This window comes from Nuphar pumila, chromosome 4 (genome assembly GCF_984573655.1).
Source record: "Nuphar pumila chromosome 4, dmNupPumi1.hap1.1, whole genome shotgun sequence".
NCBI classification, from domain to species: Eukaryota; Viridiplantae; Streptophyta; class Magnoliopsida; order Nymphaeales; family Nymphaeaceae; genus Nuphar; species Nuphar pumila.
Window position 1 is genome coordinate 125,636,950 of NC_143252.1, and position 26,892 is coordinate 125,663,841.

The 26,892-nt window shown below is 37.4% G+C and overlaps 1 protein-coding gene across 2 annotated transcripts in view; it reads right to left on the reverse strand.

Annotated features, from left to right (window-relative positions):
• Positions 1–26,680, reverse strand: part of LOC149840942 (vacuolar protein sorting-associated protein 26A-like) — a 59,847-nt gene extending 33,167 nt beyond the window's left edge. For both annotated transcript variants that reach the window (XM_090003490.1, XM_090003487.1), the window contains exons 1-2: positions 26,536–26,680; positions 25,441–25,490 (exon numbers count right to left, since the gene is read on the reverse strand). In XM_090003490.1, coding sequence (XP_089859616.1) covers positions 25,441–25,443 — 3 coding nt within the window. In that variant the 5' untranslated portion in view covers positions 25,444–25,490; positions 26,536–26,680. The remainder of the gene's footprint in view (positions 1–25,440; positions 25,491–26,535) is intronic.
• Positions 26,681–26,892: the final 212 nt, after the last annotated feature.

The window sequence follows — 26,892 nt, forward strand, 5'->3', positions numbered from 1 at the left end:
AAAGCTTGTGTATGTATCGTCCCATAGTGGACTTGTGTATTGCTCTCTTTTGATATTTCTCCGTTGTTGGAGATTGCAAATGCATTTAGCATTCTTTATATTTCTACATACTTCATTACATGGTATCAAAGTCACTCGACTCTTGTAAGGTTCTTTATTCTTATGCTTCCTTATTGGAGCAATGGAGGCCATGATCAACCTATCATTCAAGCTAAATGGCAAAAATTACATGATGTGGGCATCCGCAATGGAGAATAACCTCAAAGAAAAAAAACTTTGGGGTTATGTAATGGGGTCCGTTCTAGAACCTCAACTTGAGCTCACCAAGATTAAAGGAGGTCAAGAAAAAGCTCTTGAGGGAGATGCTCGCCTCAAAGCTATTGAAGATCATCAAAGAAAAGTAGAAGATTGGGAGAGCAACCATGCAAAAATCTTAGCATGGTTCATGAACAATGTAGAACTCAAGGTATGTGCAAATATTGTCAAATTTCGCTGAGCCAATGAGGCTTGGTTTTTTATGAAGGGTATGTATACCCAAAAAGATCTTGCAAGAGCCTATTTCTTGCAAGAAAAGGTTAGAACTACTAAGCAAGGGGATATGAGCATTCAAGATTACTATAATGCTCTAAACCCTTTGTGGGATGAGTTGGCGCTTTTAGAGCCAAAATGGGTTTCTACGAAGGATATTGAACTAAAGCAAAAACAAATGAAACAAGATCAATTGTTCCAATTTTTATTCGGTCTACGTCCCGAAATTGAGCAAGTTAGGTATTCACTCCTCCATAGATCTATTTTTCCTCCTATTGAAGATGTCATAGTCGAAATTACTCAAGAAGAAACTAGGCTTGGCATGAGTAAAAGCATTGATGAAGTGCTTATCGTATTCAAACCTGGCAACAATGTCAAAACCTACAAACCACCTCACTTTGGAAAGCAAGACAACTATGGTGGAGGAAGAAAAATGATTGTATGTCATCATTGCTATGAGTCGGGACACATTAAACATGTTTGCCCGAAACTAAATGGGACATTCGAGCCTAAGGTGGCTTCTCTTGAAGAATCCACTACCAAAGAAGATGAAGACAAGAGCGGAGACGTCAAAGAAACGCCAGGTCAAATTTCTATGGCTCTTCAACAAATTCTCAAAGTCACATCCTCAACATCGGGTGCGGTCATTGCATCTACTTCACCTCCCGGTACGTATTCTTGGATCTTAGACTCTGGAGCCTCATTTCATATGACCCCACATGAGAATGCATTAACCGATATATGTCTTAAAACGAGAGGCCTTCACATTCATAAGAAATCTTCACGTTCTCCTGTGTCTGCAGAAAAGGAAAGAACGAAATATCGAGAAAAGGGTGCAAGGAGAAAAGACGTCAGAGAGAGTTGTGTCTTCCATTCTATTAAGCATATATACAATATACAATTCTAGGGTACGAAAATACCCTCTAATGACATCTTAATTTACATTGCATAGTAATTGGATCTTGACCCGATCCGGTACATGGATCGGGTCGGGTCCTGCATATACATAAGTTGGGTCCGAGACTCAATGACGACTTCTTTTCAGCCTCCCTCAAGTTGTGCATGGTCTTGGACCATGAACACCTTGCCTTTCAGAAACCAAAATTTGTCCTTTGTCAACCCTTTGGTGAAAATGTCGGCAACTTGTTTTTCAGTTCGCACAAACATGGGCTCAATCTCTTTTTCTTCAACATTCTTTCTAACAAAATGTTGGTCTATCTCAATATACTTTGCTCGACTATGATGGATGGGATTGAAAGACATATTGATGGCACTTTGATTGTCACACAGTAGCAGTGACCGAGCAATCGATTCTCCCATTTTTGTTAGAAGATGTCTTATCCATGTAGCCTCAGCAGTGGCAGCAGCCATCAATCTGTATTCGGCCTCAGTGCTCGACTTAGCAACCACCTTTTGTTTTCTACTGCTCCAAGACACCATGTTCGAACCAATGAAGCTGCAATAACCAGATACTGATCGTCATTCATCTGGATCACCCGCCCAATCAGCATCAGCATAAATAATGATTTCATGACCACCGCCTGGATCTAATTCACTTTTCTTGTATACCAGTCTATCACCAATTGTACCCTTCAGATAACGAAGTATTCGTTTGACTGCCTCCATATGCGATATATGAGGTTCATGCATAAACTGAGACACTTGATTAACCGAATATACTATATCAGGTCTAGTGAAGGTCAGGTATTGCAGCATCCCAACTATGCTACGATACTTAGTGGGATCTCCATATATATCCCCTTCTTTAGAACTCAGTTTCTGATGGATGACACTTGGAGTTGCTAACGACGTACAATCTTTCATACCTGCCCTACTAGAATGTCCAACGTGTATTTGTGTTGAGTAAGTGTGAGTGCATCACATCTTTTATCAACTTCCACTCCAAGGAAATATCGCAGCTCCCCTAAATCTTTCATTTTGAATCTCTGATTTAACAACTTCTTTACTTCCTCAATGTGACCTTTCAGTTCCCTGTGATAATGATATCATCTACATATATCAATAGAAGAGTAGTGACATCTCGTTCATTATGAATGAATAACGAATGATCCAGAAAAGATCGAGAGAAGTCGTGCCTTTGTACATCCAGCGAAAAACTCTCGAACCAAGAACGAGAAGCTTGTTTCAATCCATAGAGTGCCCTTTTTAGCTTGCATACATATTGCTTGGCGTCTCGTTCTGTATACCCAGTGGGTTGTTCCATGTAGACTTCCTCTTTTAAATCCCCATGTAAAAATGCATTTTTTACATCTAATTGGCTCAATGTCCATCCATGTTCAATGGCTAGACTCAACATAATATGAATCGTTCCCATCTTAACAACAGGGTTGAAGGTTTTATCAAAGTCTTGTCCTTATTCTTATGTAAATCCCTTGGCTACAAGTCTAGTTTTATATCTTTCAATGCTCCCATCTGGTTTATACTTTATCTTGTATACCCATTTTGACCCAACGACAGTTCTATCTACTGGTCTAGGCACAATCTCTCATGTCCCACATTCATGTAAGGCTTCCATTTCTTCATTGATTGCTTCGACCCAGCTTCTAGAACTTGCAACTTGATAGAACATGAGAGGCTCATCCACTTTATTTATGGACGTCAAGAATAGCTGAAAACCCAATGAGAAATTTTTATAGTTTATCCACCAGTCAAGTGGATGTCGAGTCTGTGAGGATCTTCTGATATCCAGTGTCTGTGGAGCAGGATCAGAAGAAACTGTATATGTACAAGGAATGGATGAGGGCTCTTTCTCACGCCGGGTGTATACAACACCCTTATACCTTATTGGCTCCAGGTTTTGTGTGGCAGTCTCCTCTGTTTGAGCTGCGTTTGTTGATTCTTCATATATCTCCTTCTGACTACAGTCTATTGGGCAGTCTTCCTTAGCATTGGAGAAGAGTTCTGAATTTAACCATGGACAGTATACCTCGACACTAGGACTTGAATTAACAACATGAAGACTTGAATTAGTTGGCTGATTATCAAAATTTATTTCATCAAAAACTACATTTCTTGATATTTTGACGTGTTTGCTCAATGGATCATAGCACATATATCCTTTGTAGTCTTCAGCATATTCCACAAACCTGCACTTTAAGGCTTTGTCTTGAAACTTATGTCTCAATGAGTTGTCAATGTGAACATAGCAAATAGACTCAAAGACACGTAATTCATGATAATCGGGTTGAATGCCAAATAGAGAAAAATAAGGTGACTTATTTTCTAAAATGGTCATGGGCAGTCGATTTATCACATGAACCGTGGAGTAAAAAGCTTCAGTCCATAGAGCTACAGGAAGAATGCTCCCGTGCATCATGCCCATTGCACTCTCAACAATATGTTGATGCCTCCTCTCAGCAATCTCATTTTGTTGAGGTGTATGTGGGCAAGACACTCTTCTCTTTATCCCATTATGTTGAAGAAAATTAATGGTCACTAAAGGAGAATTCACCTCCCCCCATTACATTGGAAATTGAGGATGTTGATTGAGAAGTGGTTTTGAACAAAGGAATAAAATTTTTGAAACAATCCACAAACTTCTGATTTATGATTCATAAAAAATATCCAAGTATAGCGTGAGTAACTATCAATAAAAATAAGGTAATATTTACTATTAGAAAGAGAAATAATTGGGGCAGGACCCCAGACATCAGAGCATATGACCTCAAAGGGCCTCGAAGCTCTCTTATTAATGGAATTGAATGGCAAAATATGACTCTTACATAAATGACAACTAGAACACTTTATATCAATGTCTTCTGAACTCATACTGGACTTAGGAATGTGATTATTCGAGACAAGCTTTTCAATAAAATGACGACCACAATGACCCAGACGACTATGCCAAAGTCTTGGCTTGTTACATTCAGAAATGGCAGACACGAACTCAGGAGCAAAAAATTGGTGTTGGTGAGGCTTCAAGGATGAACAGGTATAATAAACGGAGGAAGGATCTTCTTGAAAGACGTACATGTTGCCCATCTTTTTCCCTCAGCGAATGTCTTCCTCGTGTGAAGATCCTTAATATAAACAAAAGAGGGAGTAAATTCAACTGAGGCATTAACATCATCAACAATTTTTGAGACAGAAACAATGTTCTTCTGAATATTAGGAGCATAAATAACATTTGAAAGATTAAGAGAGGACTTGGACATGGGTATAATGGTATTATGTGAGATGGAGTGATGTGAACCATCTCCCGTGACTATGCTATTCTTACCAACATAAGGAGTGAGATTCAAGAGTTTACCCCCATCATCCGTGACATGAGTCGCTGCTCCGAAGTCTACGTACCAAGTGCCCTTATCAGTTTGCTTCATATTCAACCCTACCAAGGCTGCCAACAACAACTCTTTTACTTCTTCATCCCTCTTAGCCTCTGCTTGTGGAGCTTTTCCCTTGTTTTGAGGGTTGAACCAACAATTTGCTTTAACATGCCCTTTCTTACTACATAAAAAGCAGGTGGGAATGGGCCTTTGTCCTTGTATATTGGGCATAGGAAGTATACCACGACCCCCAAAGTTATTTCTCCCTTGTCCTTCCTTTCCTCGAAAGAAATTTCCTCTACCTTTACCATAAGTCATCCCTGTGGCCAACACATCTTGGGTTCCTGAATACCCATGAGTGTTCTCAAAAGATCCTTTCAGAGTCATTTCATACTGTAACAGCTTTGCACGAAGGTCTTCAAACTGTAGAAGCTCTGGGAGACACAATAACGTCGTCGTCAGGACATGATAGTCTGGCCCCAGTCCACTCAAGGTTTGTTGCACCTTATCTTTATCACTGACTAGGCATCCCACAATGGTCAGCTGATCTGTGATGCCTTTCATTTTGTTCAGGTATTCCATAATAGACATTGAATCTTTCTTCAACATTTAAAATTCTCGCTTGAGAAACATGATTCTCGCCTCAGAGATCTGTGAATATGTCTGAACTAGCTTGTCCCACAACTCTTCTGCTGAACAGTCATCGGGAATGGCTACAAGGACCTCCTGTGAGAGTGTGAAAGTGATGTATGTCACTAACGATTGATCCTTTTTCATCCAAGCAACATATTCTGGATTTTTGAGAAGAACAATAGATTGTGCCCCTTTATCATCTGTCTTTTCCTGCGAAGTGAACTTTGGAGGGGATGAGACCGATCCATCCAGATGACCAGAGAGATCCTGGCTCCTTATAAAAGGAACAATTTGCCTTTTTCAGGTCAAAAAGTTAGAATTATTCAGTTTTTCAGAGACTAATTGGCCGAGAAAGTTGGAGAGGCCTGACTGCGGATGAAGTGAGTCCATTTAAAAAATTGAAGGAAGAAAAGAAAAGAGAAGCGTCTAGACTAGACAAAAAAAACAGTCACCCGAATATTCTGCCCCCCCCCCCTCCTTTTTTTTTGGAACAGATATAATTTATATCGAGTATGATCAGAGAGAAAAGGGCTAACTGATCAAAAACTGAATTTCAATAATTGAATCAGTGATATACTTGATGAAAACGTGTAGCAAAGTTGTAAATACTTCAAAAATAGATGTATTACAAACTTAAGCAGTATAATGCTAATTTCAGGAAGTAGGGTAATCAGGCTAAACAATATTCAAATTGAAGCAACCCAATAATAAAGGAATAACTCAAGATTAAACAAGAAGGAACCTGTGGAATATTTTAGGAAACGAATGGTGGAAAAGAGGGAGCAATAAAATTTTGGTGAGCAAAATAGAAGTAGGAGCAAAATAGAAGTAGAAGGTGAATGAACAGAGGGAAATTGAAACTTGTTGAAAAGAAGAGAAGAGGCTCCCTGACAATGAGGAAGAGAAGGGATGATGCACGACCAGAGTCAAAACAGCACTCGTTGACGAAAATGAAAAGAGGCTCGTTGACAAAAATGAGAAGAGGGGCTGGAGACGAATCTGCACTCGCTGAGACGAGGGGCTGGAGAAGAGTAGAAGACGAGTTTTCACACCCAGAACTTTAGCTGCTCTGATACCATCTTAAAAGGAGAGGCCTTCACATTCATAAGAAATCTTCACGTTCTCCTGTGTCTGTGCAGAAAAGGAAAGAACGAAATATCGAGAAAAGGGTGCAGGGAGAAAAGACATCACAGAGAGTTGTGTCTTCCATTCTATTAAGCATATATACAATATATAATTCTAGGGTACGAAAATACCCTCTAATGACATCTTAATTTACATTACATAGTAATTGGATCTTGACCTGATCCAATACATGGATCGGGTCGGGTCCTGTATATACATAAGTTGGGTCTGAGACCCAATGACGACTTCTTTTTAATATGCACCAATTCAAGAGGTTCATGTGTTTCCACGGCCGATGAAACTTTTTTAAAAATCACAAGTATTGGAACTCCTGATTCTAAAAATTCTCAAAATCTTTTTGTTCCAAAAGTTAGAGTTGTTCCAAAATTAAATCTAAATCTTTTTTCAGTTTCTCAAATTGCCAACCATGGATGTGAAATATCTTTCTCATCTAATGGATGCTATGTGCAGGATCTCCAATCCGGGAAACGAATTGGGCAAGGCCATAGGAAAGGCGACCTTTACTATGTGGATCATCTAAACCTTCCTACAAACTCTTTTTGTACTTATGTTCAAGATAAAAATATTGAAACTTGGCATAAAAGACTTGCACATCCAAGTTATTCGAAAATGTATCTTTTTCATTTGGAAGGAAAAAGACATTTATTGCAAAGATTGCATTTTTTGGAAAAATGAAGTCTATTCCATTTCCAACTAGAACTTTCTTCTCTTCAAGACCTTTTGAATTGGTGCACTAGGATGTTTGGGGTCCATCTCCGTTTATGTCTAAAGGTGGTTACTCTTATTATGTCACTTTCATTGATGACTTCACGAGATATGTTTGGATTTACTTTTTTAATCATAAATCGGAAGTGTTTTCCTTCTTTAAAGAATTTCATATAAAAGTACAAAATCAATTTCGAAGTAATATATCCATTCTTAGATCCGATTCTGATGGAGAATACTTCTCTAATGAATTTCAAAATTATTTAAAACAAAATGGAATTTGTCATCAAAAGTCGTGTCCTAGGACTCCACAACAAAATGGACTAGCAGAAAGAAAACATAGGCATATTATCAAAACCGCTAGAACTTTACTTGTATCTAAAAATATTCCAAAAAGCTTTTGGACCGAAGTTGTCGTAACGTCAATATATTTGATCAATAGAATGCCTTCTTCTAAACTAAAGAATGTATCTCCATATGAAAAACTTTTTAAACTCCCTCCTGACTTCAATTGTCTTCGCATCTTTGGTTGTAAATGCTTTGTTCTCTTGTATAAGAGAGACAAGTTATCTCTAAAAGCGATTGAATGTGTTTTTCTAGGTTACGGGAAAAATCAAAAAGGTTATAGATGTTTTGATTTTAAAAATAACAAACTATATGTTTCAAAATATGTAACCTTTTTGGAAGATGAGAATGGATTTGAAAAATTAGATAACCAAAATGAAGTTGATTACATGTTTCTACGTTACCTTATTAATGATGTGTGTGATGATTCCATGAATCATCTTGAAGATATAGATACATGTGATGTATCCAATATTGATATATCACCATCTAATGGTGATACCAGTAACGAAAACATTAATGTTTATACCAGAAGAGATCAAGAAAGGCTTATTAGTGCCTTGGAGAAATTTTCTTATCTCGCCGAATCTTCAAAAGAAAATCCTATTAGAAGATCTTCTAGAGAATAATCTCACCTAATAGGTTTGTGTTATATGAGTCTCTTACTCCTAGCTATCGAGCATGTTTGTTAACACTATAATCAAGCCAAAACTATACCACATTGGGTTGAAGCCATGCAAATTGAGTTAGATGCCTTAAAAAAGGCCAATACTTGGAAGATTGTAACCCTACCTCCTCATAAAAAACCTATTGGATGTCGATGAGTCTTTAAGGTTAAAACCAAAAGCGATGGATCCTTAGAAAGATATAAAGTCATATCAGTGGCTAAAGGATATGCGCAAGAATATGGAATTGACTACGAGGAAACATTTGCTCATGTAGCCAGAATGACAAGTGTTAGAACCTTAATAGTTGTTGCGTCAACCAAGAAATGGCCTATATATCAACTTGACGTGAAGAATGTCTTTTTAAATAAAAATCTAATTGAACAAGTCTATATGGATCGGTCACCTGGAGTTAACATTGGACAAGGTCAAACTCTTAAACTTTTAAAAGCCTTATATGGTCTTAAGCAAGCCTCCAAGGCTTGGTATGATCGGTTTAGTGATATCATGAACAAATTGGGTTTTCATTCCTGTTATACTGACACTGCTCTCTTTGTGAAAAGTGTAGGTACGAACATTGTTATCTCGTTGCTTTATGTTGATGACATGATTATCACAGAAAATGATCAACATAGTATTGTTAATGTTAAAAATATGCTAAAATTTAGTTTTAACATATCTGATTTAGGTTTTCTTCGATATTTTTTTGGCATTGAGGTTGCATATTCTCCCCGAAGATATATATTGTCACAAATGAAATTTGCTACAGATATATGTGTTGAGTCTGGTATTTCAGATGATAAAAAAATGGAGACTCCAGAAGTAATCAATGCAAAATTAAGGTTAAAAGATGGGGGTTTTCTAGAAGATCTCACATCGTACAGACAACTCATTGGATCTCTTACATATCTTACTATCACCGGACCTAACATCACTCATGATGTTCACTTTGCTAGCCAAATTCAGCATGCCCCTACAACTGTGCATATGAGTGTTGTGTTCAGGATCATCCGATACATAAAAAATATTATAACTAAAGGATTATTTTTATCATCTTCTTCATTAAATTTACTTGTTTATACTGATGTAGATTGGGGAGGTAATCTTAATAATAGAATCTCAACTACTGCCTTTTGTGTCTTTTTAGGAGATTGTTTAATTGCTTGGAGATACAAGAAGCAACAGAAAGTCTCCATATCCTCTACTGAAGCTGAGTACCGGGCTATGGCAACTACTACAATGGAACTTGTGTGGCTTCGAAGTCTTCTCAAAGACATAGGGGTAGACATTACCGGCGCCTCAAAACTGTGTTGCGATAATAAAAGTGTCATTTATATTGCTTGCAAATCACACCTTCCATGAACGGACCGAACATATTGAAATGGACTGCCACTATGTTCGAGATGAGTATCTACGTGGAACAGTTGCATTGCCATATGTCACATCAAAATATCACCTAACAGACTTTTTCACTAAAACACTTCATGCGCCTCGCTTTATGTTTCTCCTTGGCAAACTTTCCGTCATCACCCCATAAAGTTTGAGGGAGGGTGTTAAATTATATGTATAAGACTATAATACTCGATAGGGGTATTATAGTCTTTTCACATTGTTTTAATAAACAATGTATTTTTCTTTAAAACCTTTTTTATTTCCTTTTTATTTTTTTATCTTTTTATTTTGTATTCACGCCAAAAGAGGGGCCCACAATAGAGTCGTTGGGGCTCCCAACGACTCTTTGGGATCCCCCCTTTTGGCTCCTTTTTCAGCCCTCTCTCTTTGTATAAATAGGGGTGACCCCCTGTATTTCTTAAGCATTTTTCATGCTCACTCTTTCAATAAAAGAGTCTTTTTATTTTAGTTGTGCTTTTTATAAAGCTTGTGTATGTATCGTCCCATAGTGGACTTATGTATTGATCTCTTTTTATATTTCTCCGTTGTTGGAGATTGTGAATGCATTCAGCATTCTTTATATTTAATTTAAACCAGAGTTACAGGAAGCTTCTTAGATAGGTGAAAAGCCGGCTTCTCGAAAACTCGCTTCGGAAGTGCGATACTTCGCTTCCAAAACTCGATGAGAACCTTGATTCCCCCACGCTTCTCCTATGCTTTCCACATGTTTCATCTATTTTTCTTATATGTTCTCTGTCAAAAATATCCACTTGCAAGGGTTAGAGATGAGGTAAAGAGAGAAGAGAGGGGTCGGCGGCAATAGGGTTTCTCTCTTTTACTTATTATTTATAAGTGTTGTACATAGTATGACATTACACAAGAAGTAAAAACAAATTACAAACATGCCACCGCCCACGCATCCCAAGATGGATCCTTGGAATGTGGTGCAGTTCGGATCCATGATCCAAAACTAACGGCCTCCCTCAAGTTGAGTATGGTCTTTGATCATGCTCAACTTGCCTTTGAGTGCCCAAAACTGATGAGTGGATAATCCCTTGGTAAAGATGTCAACAACTTGCATATCTGACCGAACATATGCAGGTTCAATTTTTTTTTCTTCCACCTTTTGCCTAACAAAATGTTGATCGATCTCGATATGCTTCGTGCGACATTGAAGGATGGGATTGAAGGCAATATTAATAGCACTCTGATTATCGCAAAGAAGCATAGAGGACGAGATCGGTTCTTGTAATTCTTGCAGTAGATGTTTCACCCATGTAACATCGGTTGTTTCTGTTGCCATTGCACGATATTCTGCTTCAGTACTAGAACGCGCCACTGCCTTTTGCTTCTTGCTACTCCATGTTACAATATTATTGCCGATAAGAATGCAATACCCCGAAACTGATCTGCGCTCGTCAGGATCACCCGCCCAGTCCGCGTCTGTGTAGGTGAATAGTCGATGCCCTGACATATAAGTTGTGTCCTTGTGTACATCAAGCCATCTCCAATCGTACCCTTTAAATACCGAAGGATCCTTTTTACTCCTTCCATATGTACGTCTGTAGGAGCATGCATAAACTGTGAAGCCTGATTGACAGAGTATGTTATGTCAGGCCTAGTGAATGTTAAGTATTGTAACATCCCTACAACTCGACGATACAAAGTAGGATCATGATAAGTAGTGCCTTCTTTAGCACTTAGTTTATGATTTAGAAGGCAAGGTGTGATAATTGGTTTACAATTCTCCATCCCTGTAGCAAGTAAAATATCAATGGTGTACTTATGTTGGCTCAATGTAATAGTCTCATGTCAACTATCAACTTGCACACCCAAAAAATATCGCAAGGGACCCAAGTCTTTCATCTTGAATTTAGCCATCAGCATAGACTTAACCCAAGATATGTGAACCTCATCACTCCCGGTAAAAATGATGTCATCAACATATATAAGCACCCAAACAATAGTTGAATCACTTTTGAATATGAACAATGAATGATCTAGAACAAGGTTTTAAAACCCGTGACTTGGAACTAGACTCGTTCTTTATTGACTCGTGACTCGGCGGGTCAACTCGGTGACTCGGACCGGGTTTTGTTAACTTTTGATTTTAAAAGAAAAACAATATATAATTTGTCTGAAACCATGTTTTTGAGTAAACATAGTCTCCAAATGTCTGTAAGAATATAAAAACAACTGCAAAGAGCTATAGAGGTTTGCTTGAATAATTGAATTTGATATCTATACAAGCACTTTGACAGTCAATTTGTCATGTGCCACAGAAATCTGGGAGTTTAAAGATTAAAAGTTTATTAGATGTAGAACAGTTGGTCACGACAAGCAAAAATTCATTAATTTTGCTAGTTTAAGTCCCGACTCCCAAACCATTTCATCAGCTTGCAGAAAGCACTAGACTCTTTTAGCCTTACTCAAGACCTGGTTCTCCATTTCAACAGTTTATCTGATTTTTCATATCAATCCCAATTTTGAGGTAAACAAGGTCTGAAACTGCAAAATAGACCATTTTTATTTGACAAAAGCAAATGCATACAAAAATCTCCTGGTTTTGCCAATAGAGTAAGTTTTTCAATGTATGTTTTTAGACAGTCAATTGTACATACAATCTATTAGAACACAATTTTTTTTTTCAAATAGTTTGTCAACATGTAAGCAAGTTTCTCAAGGGCTTCACAAATCAATGGCCTACAATATGCCAAAAATTTCATGACTCAAAAAAACATATTTTTACATAAAAAATATAATAAAGGTGTGATTCCTAGCAAATAAACCATGTTGAACACATATATGAGGTCAGATTGCTTAGATACAACTTGCACCTATGATTTTTCAACTAGATTGTACAGACAGTAAACAGTAGACTGCATATATGTATATATATCATTACCATTTGAAACTCAAAAAACAAATTTCAAACATCCCAGAACTCGCCCGAGTCAGGCCGAGTCAAGTCGAGTCAGGCCGAGTCAAGCTGAGTCAAGCTCGAGTTTTGGCAAACCGAGTTTGCCTTGCCGGGTTGACTCGCTGGAGGGCCGAGCCGAGCCGAGTCAACGAGTTGACTCGGCGAGTTTTGAAACACTGATCTAGAACACTTTTAATGAACCCATGATGCTGGATCTCCGTGGAAAAACTCTCAAACCAAGATCGAGAGGCTTGTTTCAAGCCATAAAGAGAGCGTTGAAGTTTACATACCCAATTGGATGAATCATGCATACTATAACCAGGTGGCTGCTCCATGTAAACTTCTTCCTTTAGTTCACCATGCAAAAAGACATTTTTAACATCAAGTTGACTGAGTGATCATCCATGTTGTAATGCCAATGCAATGATAATCCTGACGGTGCCCAATTTTACTACTGGGCTGAACGTTTCATCATAGTCCTGCCCATACTGCTGTGTGAAGCCTCGTGCGACCAGACGAGCTTTATAGCGCTCAACACTGTCATCCGGTTTGTGCTTGATCTTGTACACCCATTTGGACCCTACAACATTCTTATTATCTGGCCTTGGTACAATTTCCCATGTATTGCATTCATGCAATGCTTCCATTTCCTCATTCATCGTCTCTACCCAGGCACGGGAATGTACAGCATCATGAAAGGAGGAAGGTTTTGTTTCTTTGGACACTCTGGTTAGAAATGTTTGAAAATCCAAAGAGAAATTGTTATAACTTACCCAGCAATCTATAGGATGTCTAATCCGAATGGAACGTCGTAGAGGAGTCTCATCATTGACTGGATGAGCTCTACGAGAATAAACAAGACCAGAAAAACGTGAGGATGTTTTTGTAGGAGGAATGTCTTCCATATGCGGTTCCACATCGAAAGTATAGGGTTTATTGTCTGTCAATAAAGATGAATCCTCATAAGGCAACGAGTCATATAAAAGTGAGTCACTGAGCCAAGGATCATAATTGTCCTGTGTATCTGTGGAAGTCGAATGAAATCAAGAAGGGCAGTTGGCCCAGATGGTATACCTATCGAGGCTTGGAAATGCTTGGGAGAGAAAGGTTTAGAATGGTTGACAAATCTTTTTAACTTAATTTGGCGAACAAATAAGATGCCTAATGAGTGGAGGAAGAGTACTTTGGTGCCTTTATATAAGAATAAGGGTGATATACAAGATTGCACAAACTATCGTGGTATAAAACTCATGAGTCATACTATGAAACTTTGGGAGAGGGTGATTGAGTCTAGGTTGAGGAAGGTTGTCATGATATCGGAGAATCAATTTGGTTTTATGCCTGGAAGATCAACTATGGAAGCTATACATCTTCTTAGACAACTTTTTGAAAGATATAGAGAGAGGAACAAAGATTTGCATATGGTTTTTATTGATTTAGAGAAGGCATACGATAGAGTACCTACAGACGTTCTCTGGTGGACAATGATGAAGTAAGGTGTTTCTCTCAAGTACATTAGTATAATTAAAGATATGTATGAAGGAGTAGTAACCAATGTCCGCACTTGTGGAGGGGTGACAACCAATTTTCCGATAACGGTTGGGTTACATCAAGGATCTGCTTTAAGCCCTTTCCTATTTGTGATAGTGATGGATGAGCTTACGAGATCAATTCAAGAAAATGTATCGTGGTGTATGTTGTTTGCTGATGATATTGTTTTGATTGATGAGTCTAGAGCTGGGGTTAATGCTAAGTTAGAATTATGGAGACAGACATTGGAAGCTAGAGGTTTTAAGTTGAGTAAGAGTAAGACTGAATATATGGAATGTCGGTTTAGTAAGCAACGAAGTAGTGATGGGAGTGTAGTGAAGCTTGGTGAGCAAGATATACCGGTGAATGATTATTTCAAATATTTGGGATCCATCATTCAAAAGTATGGAGAAATTGATGGAGATATAAATCATAGGATAAAGGTTGGGTGGATGAAATGGAAAAGTGCTACTGGAGTGTTGTGCGATCGTAGAATGCCATTGCGGTTGAAGGGAAAGTTTTATAGGACGACTATTAGACCCGCTTTACTATATGGCACGGAATGTTGGGCTGCCAAGAGACATCGTATTCAAAAAATGAGTGTAGCTGAGATGCGGATGCTTAGATGGATGTGTGGAAATACAATAAAAGATAAGATTCGGAACGAAGAGATACGTAAGAAGGTAGGTGTTGCACCCATTGAAAATAAGATGCGGGAGAATCGTTTACGGTGGTTTGGACATATTCGGCGAAGGCCTAATGATGCTCCAGTTAGAAGGTTGGAGAAATGGGAAAATATATTAGTTAAAAGAGGTCGGGGTAGGCCTAGGAAGACTTGGATGGAGATGATAGGAAAGGATATGAATGCTTTGAACCTCACCGAGGACATGGCGTTGGATAGAAATGATTGGAGGAAAAGGATTCATATGGAAGACCCAAAATGAATTTCTTTTTTGGTTCATATCGCTGACCCCAATTGTTTTGGGATGAAGGCGTAGTTGTTGTTGTTGTTGTTGTTGTTGTTGTTGTTGTATCTGTGGAAGTCGAACCCAGAGTGTCAAAATTTTCATCATCAAAAACAACATTTCTAGACACCCGAATTTTGCCTTTATGAGGATCATAACACCTGTATCCCTTATAGTCATCTGCATACCCAAGAAACTTGCACTGTACAGCTCTGTCTTGAAACTTATTTCTTAATGAATGATCAATGTGAACATAGCATACACAACCAAAAGGATGTAGTTCTTCATATGATGGATGACAATTATAAAGAACAAAATATGGAGAATTATCTTCAAGGATGGTCATGGGCAACCTGTTGATAACGTAAACAGTTGTATGGAAAGCCTCGGTCCAAAGAGAGAAGGGAATACCCACAGTGTGGGTCATGCTCAAGGTTGTCTCAACAATATGTCTGTGTTTTGTCTCAGCTACTCCATTTTGTTGAGGGGTATGAGGGCAAGAAATGTTACGTGTAATGCCATGCTCCTTCAAATATTCACTAAAATCATGGGATATGTATTCTCCCCACCCCCATGACACTAGAAATATACAACATTGGTATTGAATTGGTTTTGGACTAGTGCATGAAACTGTTTGAACAACTTGAAAACTTCATGTTTGTTTTTCATGAAGTAAATCCAACTAAATCGAGTGTAAGAATCAAGAAAGAGTACATAGTATCGAGATCCAGAAAGAGAGGCAGTGGGCGCAGGACCCCAAACATCTGAGCATATAATCTCAAAAGGCTTTGTTGCTCTTTTATTGATATTATGAAAAGGAAGTACATGACTTTTGCATAAATGACAACTTGAACATTTTGACTCTAAACTGACTGCGGGTATTAGACCTTTAGCAGACAACTTGTCAAGAAAAACTTGACTACAATGACCCAAACGAAGATGCCATAAGTCTGGCTTATTAAGTTTCAAGACTCTAGATGAAGAACTATGATCTGTGGATCGACTGAAAATTTTTGAAAAGGAAGGAGCTGAAGAAGCCACGGCTACGGAAGACGACGTCTTCAAAGGCACATGAGATTCTTCAAAGACGTACATGTTCCCGCGCCATTCACCTTTAGCGAGCATCTTCTTGGTGTGAAGATCGTTAAGATAAACAGAAGAAAGAGTAAATTCAACGGAAGAATTTGTTTCATCAACTAATTTAGACAGATAGAATATTCTTTTGAATAGCAAGTGTGAGTAAGACATTTGACAAGGGCAATTGAGATTCAGGCAAAGAAAGGGAGACATTTCCAGTGTGAGGGATGGGGTGGTGAGATCCATCTCCTATGACTATAGTGTCATTTCCAGTGTAAGGAGTCAAGTGAGAAAATTTACCTACATCAGAAGTAACATGTGCTGCTGCCCCTGAATCAATATACCATATACCATCATCATTTTGACGCAAGTTTATCTGATTGAAAGTAGTCATAAGGATATTTTGTACGTCCTGTGGAAGAACTTGTCCCTGAGGAGTGCGTGCAAACGTTTGAGTTGCCCTCTGCCCTGGCCTCCCTGTTTTGTTCTGGTTCTGAGGATTGTACCAGCAATTTGCTTTAACATGTCCCCGCTTGTTGCATAGAAAACAAGTAGGAACACGTCCCCCTCGTGGTACACTGCCTGAGCCAAGGCCTCCTCCAGCTAGTGTAGGTAGAAATCCTCCTTTGTTTATAGTTGGTCCATGTGGACGAGGAGGAGTAAATAAGGCTCCTGTTTGAATAGGCGCATGTGCCATCATCACAGGATGAGTATCATCTGACGCGTGTTCCTGATTTAAAGTGACCTCATATTGCAAAAGCTTAGATTGAAGATCATCAAAACATGGAAGAACTGAGACAACCTGGAGTGTTGTGCAAAACATGCAATATTCAGGTCAGGACTTCCAATGGCAGCTAACTGATCTGTAATAACCCTGACATCCCCCATGAACTCTGTAATAGATTTGTTTCCTTTTCGCATGGATTGAAATTGCCACTTGAGTTACAAAGCCCGAGATTCAGAAACCTGAGAAAAGGAATGAGCTAGTCCATTCCACAACTCGGCAGCAGATTGATCATCAGAAATAGTTTGTAAAACACGATCAGAAAGTGTGGAAGTTATGTAAGCAACTAATGTCTGATCCCGTTGTACCCATATGTCATAAGCAGGATTGGTGGTTCGAAGTTGACTCACCTTCTCATCTTCACCTGTTATTTCTTGCATGATATGTGTAGATGGGGCGGGTGATCGCCCATCTAGATGCCCATAAAGACCATGACTGCGAATAAAGGGCACAATCTGACGTTTCCAAAGTAGTTATCATGAGATAACTTGTGGGTCATGAGGTGAGTAAGAAAACTAGGGTTCAACTTGGAATCCATGGATTATATGAAGAATGAGAAGCCAAAACTGTTCTAACAGTGTATTGAAGAGAAGACAACAATGTTGTGTGCTGAAAATAATATCAGCACACACGTTATGCAAAGAAAGAGGAAAACAGCAATGTTGTTGTGTGCTGAAAATGATACCAGCACACACGTTACACAGAGAATAGTAACGTGCGAACCAGAAAAAGGGAAAGAATCAGAAATATTTTGGGGAGAAAACAAAAACTCGGCCAGAAAAAGGGAAAGAATCAGAAATATTTTGAGGAGAAAAACAAAAACTCGGGATGTTAAGACGTGCGTACCAGAAATATTGAGAATGAGAAGAACCAAAAAGAAAAATTGGAATGACGTGAAAGAGGATTAAGAAAAAGGAGGAAATAAGCAAAAACTGATTTAGGAAGAAGGGACAGAAATAAACCTACGTCCTTTAGCTAGATGATTGATTTCCGCGCCTGTGCTCTGATACCATGTCAAAAATATCCACCTGCAAGGGTTAGAGATGAGGTAAAGAGAGAAGAGAGGGGTCGGCGGCAATAGGGTTTCTGATGCAGCGGAAACAAATCACAACTTTATGTTAATGGGGACCCTACGTTGATGCAGCGAAAATAGATCACAACTTTAGGGAGGAAGAAAAACACGACACTGTGATGCAGAGTCGACTAGCACGTTGGCCTCGGCAGATGAGGGCACGACCCCACTTGGGTGTTGATTTGAAGATCACGGTTCCCACGTTGAACAATGCACAGACGCAGTCAAATGAAAACCACCCAAACGATGGTGTGTAGCTTTATTTTCTTTATTGCAAGGGAAATCAGCAAACACAGGAGCGATGACCGTGTGTTGTGGGCTGAACTGAAAACACGACCCAAGTCATGCCACGAACCAGTGCAAATAAACAATGAAAAGGGGCACCCAAGCAATGAACGATACTTTATTCCTTATTTTCAATGGGAATCAGCGAGACAATGCATAACTCAGACTAACAGGAACTGACTAATAAATAATGATCCCTAAGCAACAAGGGAATCAAAGGGAACAGTAAAAGGAAAACAAGACAGGCATTGTTGCACCGTGTCTACGTCTGACAGAAAAGAAATAAAAAAAAGAAGAAAACAGAACAAGCAAAGACTTAATGGCAAAAATATAAATGCAAAACAGGAAGAATCAAGGAAAACGACAAAGGAAAAGGAACTGCTGAAAAGGAAAATGCTGCTGCAATCTTTTTAATTATGTCTCCCCTTCACAAAACCCTAGGCAGCCTATTTAAAGGGTTTTGGCTGGATCCAGGTCTCGGGTCCGGACCCAGACCCGAGACGAACTATGTGTGTTGTTGGATCTGGGTGCCTGGGATGTTCTGGGTCTGCTCTGCATCAGTTTCCCTCTTTTACTTATTATTTATAAGTGTTGTACATAGTATGACATTACACAAAAAGTAAAAACAAATTACAAACATGCCAGCGCCCATGCATCCCAAGATGGATTCTTGGAATGTGGTGCGGTTCGGATCCATGATCCAAAACTAACATTCTCTTACTCAACTTTTCATGTTTTTTATGTGTTTTCTCTTTCTTCTCTCACTTTCATGTGCTTTCTTTAAATTGGTAGTCATCATTTTTAGATTTTGTTAAAAATTTAATTCTTACACTAAAAAATCATGAAATTTAATATTAATAACTTTTATTTAATTTTATTTGTGTTTTCTTTTGATTCTCATTCAATTCTTATATATATATATATTTATTTATTTATTTATTTATTTATTTATTATTCTTCGCTTGCCGCTTCCTATACATTTTAAAATGCATCGCTTCTCGCTTCTACTTCCTAGTCTGGCAACCTTGATTTAAAGTTTTAAACACAATTAAAACCTTAACAATATTAAATTCAAATCCAAGTTATATTAAAATGTCATACGTCATAACCGAAGTTCTGATAATTCATGATGACTAAAAACATCACATTTAACCAACGTCCATATGATAATCTTCATCTCTAAACTATAAAGATTCGAAAACTAACAAACATAACTCAGAAATAGTTAACCAGAAATAACTCAAAAACAGATATATATATATATATATGTGTGTGTGTGTGTGTGTGTGTGTGTGTGTGAGAAGTGTGCACTGTGATAAGATAAGAAAAGAGATTATATATGAATTACACACAGGTATATATAACTCAAAAACAGTCAATCAGAAATATAAGTTATATAACTCAGAAACAGTCAACCAGAAATATAATTCAGAAACAATCAACTAAAATATAACTCAGAAACAGAAAAACAGATTATATATGAATTGCACACACACAGATATATATATATATATATATATATATATATATATATATTTATATACTGAAAAACATAAACAATAGCAAAAACAGGAATAAGAAGAAAAAAATAAGAGCGAGCAAACTGAGAGAGAGGAAGAAGAAGAAAAGAACCAGGAAAAAGGAAGACGAGAGAGAGAGAAAAAAAAAAGAATAAGAAGAAAAAAAACAGGAGGGAGCAAACCGAGAGAGAAGAAGAAGAAAAAAGGAAAAAAAAAAGATAGAGAGAGTAACAGAAATAAAAAAAAAAGAGAGCAAACCGAGAGAGAGGAAGAAGAAGAAAAAAAGGAAAAAGGAAGGAAACAGAAAGAAGAAGAAAAAAGGAAAAAGAAAAGAGAAGGAAAATATTGGAAGAAGAAAAAAATGGAAAAAAGAAAAGAGAAAGAAAAAAATGGAAAGAAGAAAAAAAGAGAAGAGAAGGAAAAAAAGGCTGGGAAGAGAAGAAGAAGAAAACCGAGAAAGGATGGAGACTGGAGAGAGCAAACCGAGAGAGAGGGAGTGAGTGAGTGAGTGAGTGAGAAACCGAGAAACAAAGAGAGAGAGAGAGAGGGAGGGAGCGTACCTCGTTCTCCTTCTTCTTCTTGCTACAACAACGAAAAGGAGAAGGGCGAGAGAGAGAGAAAAGGGGAAGGAAAAAAGGGCGAAAGCCGCGAAACCCTTTTATAGTTTCCTCCTTTGGCACGGTTGACCAAGTGGTCAAATAAGCTTTAAAAAAGACACTTTTTTGGTTTTAACCGTAGGTGATAACAGCCTAGGTGTCGCCTAGGCGGTAAAAGAGGGCCCCACCGCCCAAACCCAAAAGCTCAGGCGGTGGGGCAGATCCTAGCCTTTGACAACCAAGTTTATTATGCATGTATATAGGGACATGCATATACTAAGCATTGCAGTAAAGATGAGCTCAGTTATTCATTAGGGACAATGTCATGCAGCCATCAATTGAAGATTTAGATGGTGCAACAGGATCATTTATGTCTGATTTTAGGTGTTGAATATTTCTTTTCTAGCATGCCTCATTTTTGTATAATTTATCCAACTGCAACAAAACATGAGTTTATCTGTCAATCAGGTTCTACTTCCATCCGCACCCAATCAGAAGTATCATTTCCTGCATCTGTATGTGACACGCACACACATGCAGGCACGTGTACATATGTGCTCACATGCATGCATGCATTCACACATACTCGTGCATGGTCTTTTGCATCATTTGCTGATAAAGCAAACATCATGTTCCCCACCGGCATGCCTCCCCCAATGCTCCTCTTATGAGGTGGTCATGTTCAAAGATGACTCCTTGATATGATGAGATTTGTGAGGTTATCATCCCGTCAATTTAAGTTGGTTAAGTAGAAATAGATTAAAACAACTCCAACTTATGCAAATCATTGCACATATTGATATTTAGAAAGAAACCAGTTGAAGCGAGTTGAACCAGAGACAACATAGAAAAGAAGAAAATGAAGGCAAACATCAGAGAACATATAAAACACACAGAAAAGATCTCTAAAGGTCCTCCTCATAGGCATTTGGGTATGAACTTTTTCAAGAGAAGAGATGGCTTAGAAGTTAGAACAAAGAAAAACAAATGATTTTAGGATTGAAGGTCCATAACAAAAAGGGAAAATGATAAAAAAAATCTTTGTTTAATTATTTAAGAGTGCATTTGAAACAAGAAAAGAAATGAAAAATGATGTTGCATACAAAATGAAATCCCATCAATAAAACTGAAAAAGAACCAATGACAGAACAAGGGAAATTTTTTTAAGGAATAACTAGATTAGGCTTAAAGAGAAATTCAAACCACTTCTTGGGAATGAGTTGATTGTTACATTGTAGATGAAAATAAGATCATAGTTGGCAAACTCGTGACACGGGCTCGGATCGTACCCCTACTGGGTCACCGAGTCAGCGGGTTGACTCGGTGACTCGGACGAGTCAGGACTCTATTTTATAGTGTAAGCACATGAATAAGACATGGAAATAACTAAACTTCAAGCTAATAAGTCAATAGATAAGTTGCAAAAACATATAATTATACATGATTATTAACTTTTTTCATTGAACAATATTAGATTCTTCATAACAAGTGACTTTCTATAAGAATTATGCATTAAAATAATAAAATACATGATTAAAATTTTTATTTAATGGGTTGGATCGGCAGTCCTGAATCGTGACCCAGTTGGGGTCCCATCCAGGTCGACTCGGACGATTTCCTAGTCGACTCGCCGGGTTTGCCAACTATGAATAAGATGTCAATCAATATCTAAAACTATTCGTTTTTCAGAAAGCAGCAAATCATATCATTCAAACTGGAAGGAGTTAAGGACAACCATGTGTTAAAGCACATTGCATAGAATGAAAGTGAAACCACAGCATGCAGACTTAGATCAACAACTACAGATTGGCCAAAACTCAATGATGCTCATCTAAGAGTTGAGACTAACAAAACTGTCAAAGGCATAGTTGATCAGCCAAGTCCTTAAAAAGTTAGCCGTAGATACCATGAGTTTAATAAAGTCCTCATGACCAAGATGAGTATTGAATAATTGCATCAACTTGAAAGAGTCACCTAGGGCTGTTCAGGACTCAGACCAAATCAACCTCATCAGGTCCTTACTGGAAAATATCCCAGTCAAAACGTCAGCATTATTTAGGCAAAATTAGACAACTCCACAAGCTTCTATAAGCTTGTCGTTATCTTGCTAGACTCAGAAGTCTTTAGCATACTCAGGGCAGCCTTACTTGACTCCATCTGCATCAGCCAACCCATGTTGTACTGAGTTGTTCTACCAGAACTTCTGAAGTCCACAGCAATGTTATAAAGATCACATTGTGTCATACAATACGCTATGACGTATCATTTTATCAACTCATAAGCTGCATGATTTACAACAAAAATTGGCTAAATTAAGATTATCAAGTCATGTCAACCCGTACCATATGGTCAGAACTCAGAAGTGGTATCCAACCACTTTTGAAAGGGGAAAATGGAGAGTTTTAAACATAGGAGGGGTCATTTTGACCCCATTTTCACAGATAAAGCAAAAAAAAAAAACCTATATGCTTTTCTGATCAAATCACCTTAGCAATTTGAGGATTTGCCCAAAACCAAGCTCTAAAATTTATTTTGTTGAGATATCTACCCAAAACCGACCCTTAGGAGGTGTTTTATAAGTGATCTACCAAGGTACAAGAAAAAATTGAAGTTCTTTTCAGCACATCCACACCAAGAAAAGAAATAGGTGGGAGCACTCATGGCTAAATGATCTTGCCTTTGTTGTTTATAACAGGAGACTAAAGCAAAGGTTAGATCTTAATATCCTACATTGTCTAGTTTATAAAGTTTTTTATTATATATATAGCATTTGCTACCCTTGTGGGTAAGGAACTCCCAAGTTGGAACTCATAGAGGAGATTGTTTTGACCAAATCTGACCTCATGGTTGTGTTCAGTAGCAATCAACCCTTGATCATAGTTTTTCAACGTAAAAATGTGTTTTTTTGAGGTTTGAAAATTTGGTTTGTTGTAGGCCATTGATTTTTCAACCCTCATAAAATCTGGCATACACATAGGAAAACATGATCCAAAGGTCAGTTTCTACCATGGTCAAAAGTATATGTAAACCCATTTGAACTTTGATAAAGACAAAAGATGCAAAGTCTTCTTTTGAGAAGGTAATTTTTACAGAAGCAAAAGTTTAAGTGAAACCACAAATCAAAATGAAAACAACTAACATATTGTAACACACAAATAAAAACTTAGATTATACAATGAATTAAAGGAATTTAGGCTTAAATAGAAAGGTATGGTATGAGAAAAAAAATTTAAAAAAGAAGGTAAATAGAGTGCAACCTGCAAAGATTTGCACATAAATACCTTAAAAATTGGTTTCTTCATAATCCTACATCATTTTGGAAGACAAAATCTGGAAAAAGAACAAAAGAAAGGAAAATTATCGAGATTTTAATTAAAAAATTATCGTGATATATCCTGATGCATTTTCTTTTGGCTGTTTTTTGAGAAATTTATAGGTTCTGAAGCAAATGGTGATATATGACTACATATAGCCGCTATATTGTAACCATGGTTTCTACCAAGGTTGCCAAACTAGGAAGCGGAAGTGGGAAACAAAATGAGAAGTGGAAGCGAGAAGCGAGGCATTTTAAAATTTAAAAGAAGCATGAAGCGATGAATCAATTTGAAAGAGAAATAAGAAATAAAAAAAAGGAAGTGATATACCATCAAATGGGAAACGAGATACTAATTGAACGGAAAGAAATAAAAGCTAACATAAAAATGACTTCTTAAATTTCATAATTTTGTAGTGTAAGAATTAAACTTCTCAAAATCTAAAAATGACGGTTACCAATTTAGAGAAAGTACACGGGAAGTGAGTGGGAAGCATGAAAGAAGCACATGGAAAACATGAAAAGAAGTATGAAAGAAGCGCATGGAAAGTATGTAGGGAAGCAGAAAAGAAACATATGGGAAGCATAGGAGAAGCCTGGGAGAATCAAGATTTCCATCAAATTTCGGAAGTTGAGCTTCCGAAGAGAGTTTTTGGGAAGCACGCTTCCCAACTATCCATAAAGCTTTTGGTAACTCTAGTTTCTACCAGAGTCACTTGTATCATTCAAGGTAATTTCTTGCCGAAGGTTTTTCTTGGAGAGATTTTCAAATTGGTTTTTCTCGAAAAAATCTCAAGAGTTTAAAACATTGAAAAAACTATAAATAATAATAAAAAAGATAAGAAAATAATAAGTCTTGCATTATTTTTCTTTCAAAATATAAAGAAACAAGTTTTAAAAGGTTTTAAAATATAAAAGAAACAAAAAATAGAAAATGTAAGCTTAAAGTATAAAAAATGAGTTTTTCCCAAAATTATTGTGATATTTTGAGTTTTGGCAATATTTTAAAAATATATCATTATATTGCCGATAATATTGTTGACCTCAAATCACTGATATTATTGCAATATTTTCAAAATATCGGTTACACTGGTTTCAGCTAAATTTAATATGTAGATCACATCTGGAGGGTCAGATGTGCAAAAAAACTGAAACAAAAAACTAAAATATTACACTTTTCAGTAGGGACATATATATATATATATATATATATATATATATATATATATATATATATATATATATATATATATATATATATATATATATATATAATTTGCATTTTACCAGGTGAATGACTGAGTCGAGCTAGGTCAACTGAATCACCAAGTTGACTCGACAAGCTTTTAAACTGCTTTCTCAAACTTCTCATTAATTTACTTTAACCAATAAAGCTAACCAACCAATATCGTAAATGTAAACCCAAAATAGCACCACTAAACAAGGAAAAAATAAATTTCCCAAATCATTTATGTGGGGGTGGAACAAAAAAACCTTTTGAATGATGCACAAATCCTGTATAAATTACATATGAGATAAGAAAACATTAAGGAAGAAAGTGAACGCCTCACAAAAGAAAAATTCACCGACTGTCATCCAATAGAACCTACACATCTACATAAAATGTTCTGAAATTAATAACAAAAAAGATAGTTCTGAAATGGAGAAAATGTAGTACCATTGCTTGAAGACAATCTGTTAATCGAAGCCCTTACTCGGACTTAACACCTGCATTATCATCAAAAAACAACTTCCTGTTCATTATGACAATATTTAACAATTGTTATACACTAGATCATCCACACATAAAATCGAGTAACCACATGTGGATTTGAACAACTCTAAAGAATAACAAGCTGTCGATTTCAAGCAGAAAAATAGTGATGATGACTAACCAAAAACACAAACAAGATATTTGAAATTAGTAAATAATAAAGTGAAAATTCTGAAGAAGCTTCACCGTAGAATCATCCAGACAACCTGAGAAGCAACAGAAAAAATATGAAGAAAGTTTTCTTCGAGAATAACCTAGATAACTAAGAGGCAACAGCAGGGAATCGGTGGCAAAAGGAGAGCAAAAGACTGCTACAAATGAGGATGGTGGACAGCTCAGAGATGTACTACAGTTGGGAAGAATGAAATTCTTGCTTTTTTCGCAGTTTCTTCAGATTTCAAAATTTTCAGTTTTACTTTTATCACTTAACCAGTTCAATTGTGGAGTACTAGAAATCTTTTCGTCTAACCAGTTTAATTGTACGCAAATACATATAACAGAGGATCGCAACCCGCGTAAGCACAATCCCTTGTTCAACAATACATGTTCAACAAGAAAAAGTGAATTTCGAGAACTTGAAAAACATCATAATGGACCATTTACACATAGAGCATAACTCATGAATCCAACTGTCCGCAGATGGAAAAAAAAAAGTGTGCTTTCTGTAGAAGAACCGATTAGAAAACCATGGAATGCATGCTTATTCATAAAACCACAAAAGAGGCAAAATACTGAAATAACAAAAATCCAAGACAAAAAAAAAAAGGAATCTCAACAATAGTTGAGTGTAATCCCATTTTATCTCAATAAATGGAAACATCCAAACAGGCCCTGCAAAGTAGTATAAGGAACCGCCAGGAGAAGAAACGTAGTTTGCTGCGGAGACGCTTGATCTCAAGCAACGAAGGATCAAAGCGGAAATCAAGAAAGTAGAACGAAGAACATCCATTTTTTTTGCAAAAACAATAAAAGTAAGAGAGAGAGGGGGGGGAGGCGTACCAGAGATCCTCAACGCCAACACAGATACGTCTCTTTCTCGGATCATGAGGGAGAAGGGAAGCAAGATCAGAGAGAGAGAGAGAGGTTTGATCCGGGGAAACCTCAAGAGGGAGAGAAGAAAATTAGATGGGAAAATATTTGTATGATATAGTCAGATTGAGAAAAAAAGGTCTTCTGCTTATTTCTTGCCACGTAATAAATACTGCTCGTCGGACGTTTTATGACCTCCCACAAGCAAGTTGGGTAAATTGGCAATGTCGACCCGGGTCCACCGAATTCAGGTCCGTCCTGTGGTTAATTGAAAAATTGGGAGTTTAGTTCCATCAAAATTGTCATTAAAAGTGATGCTGCAATTAT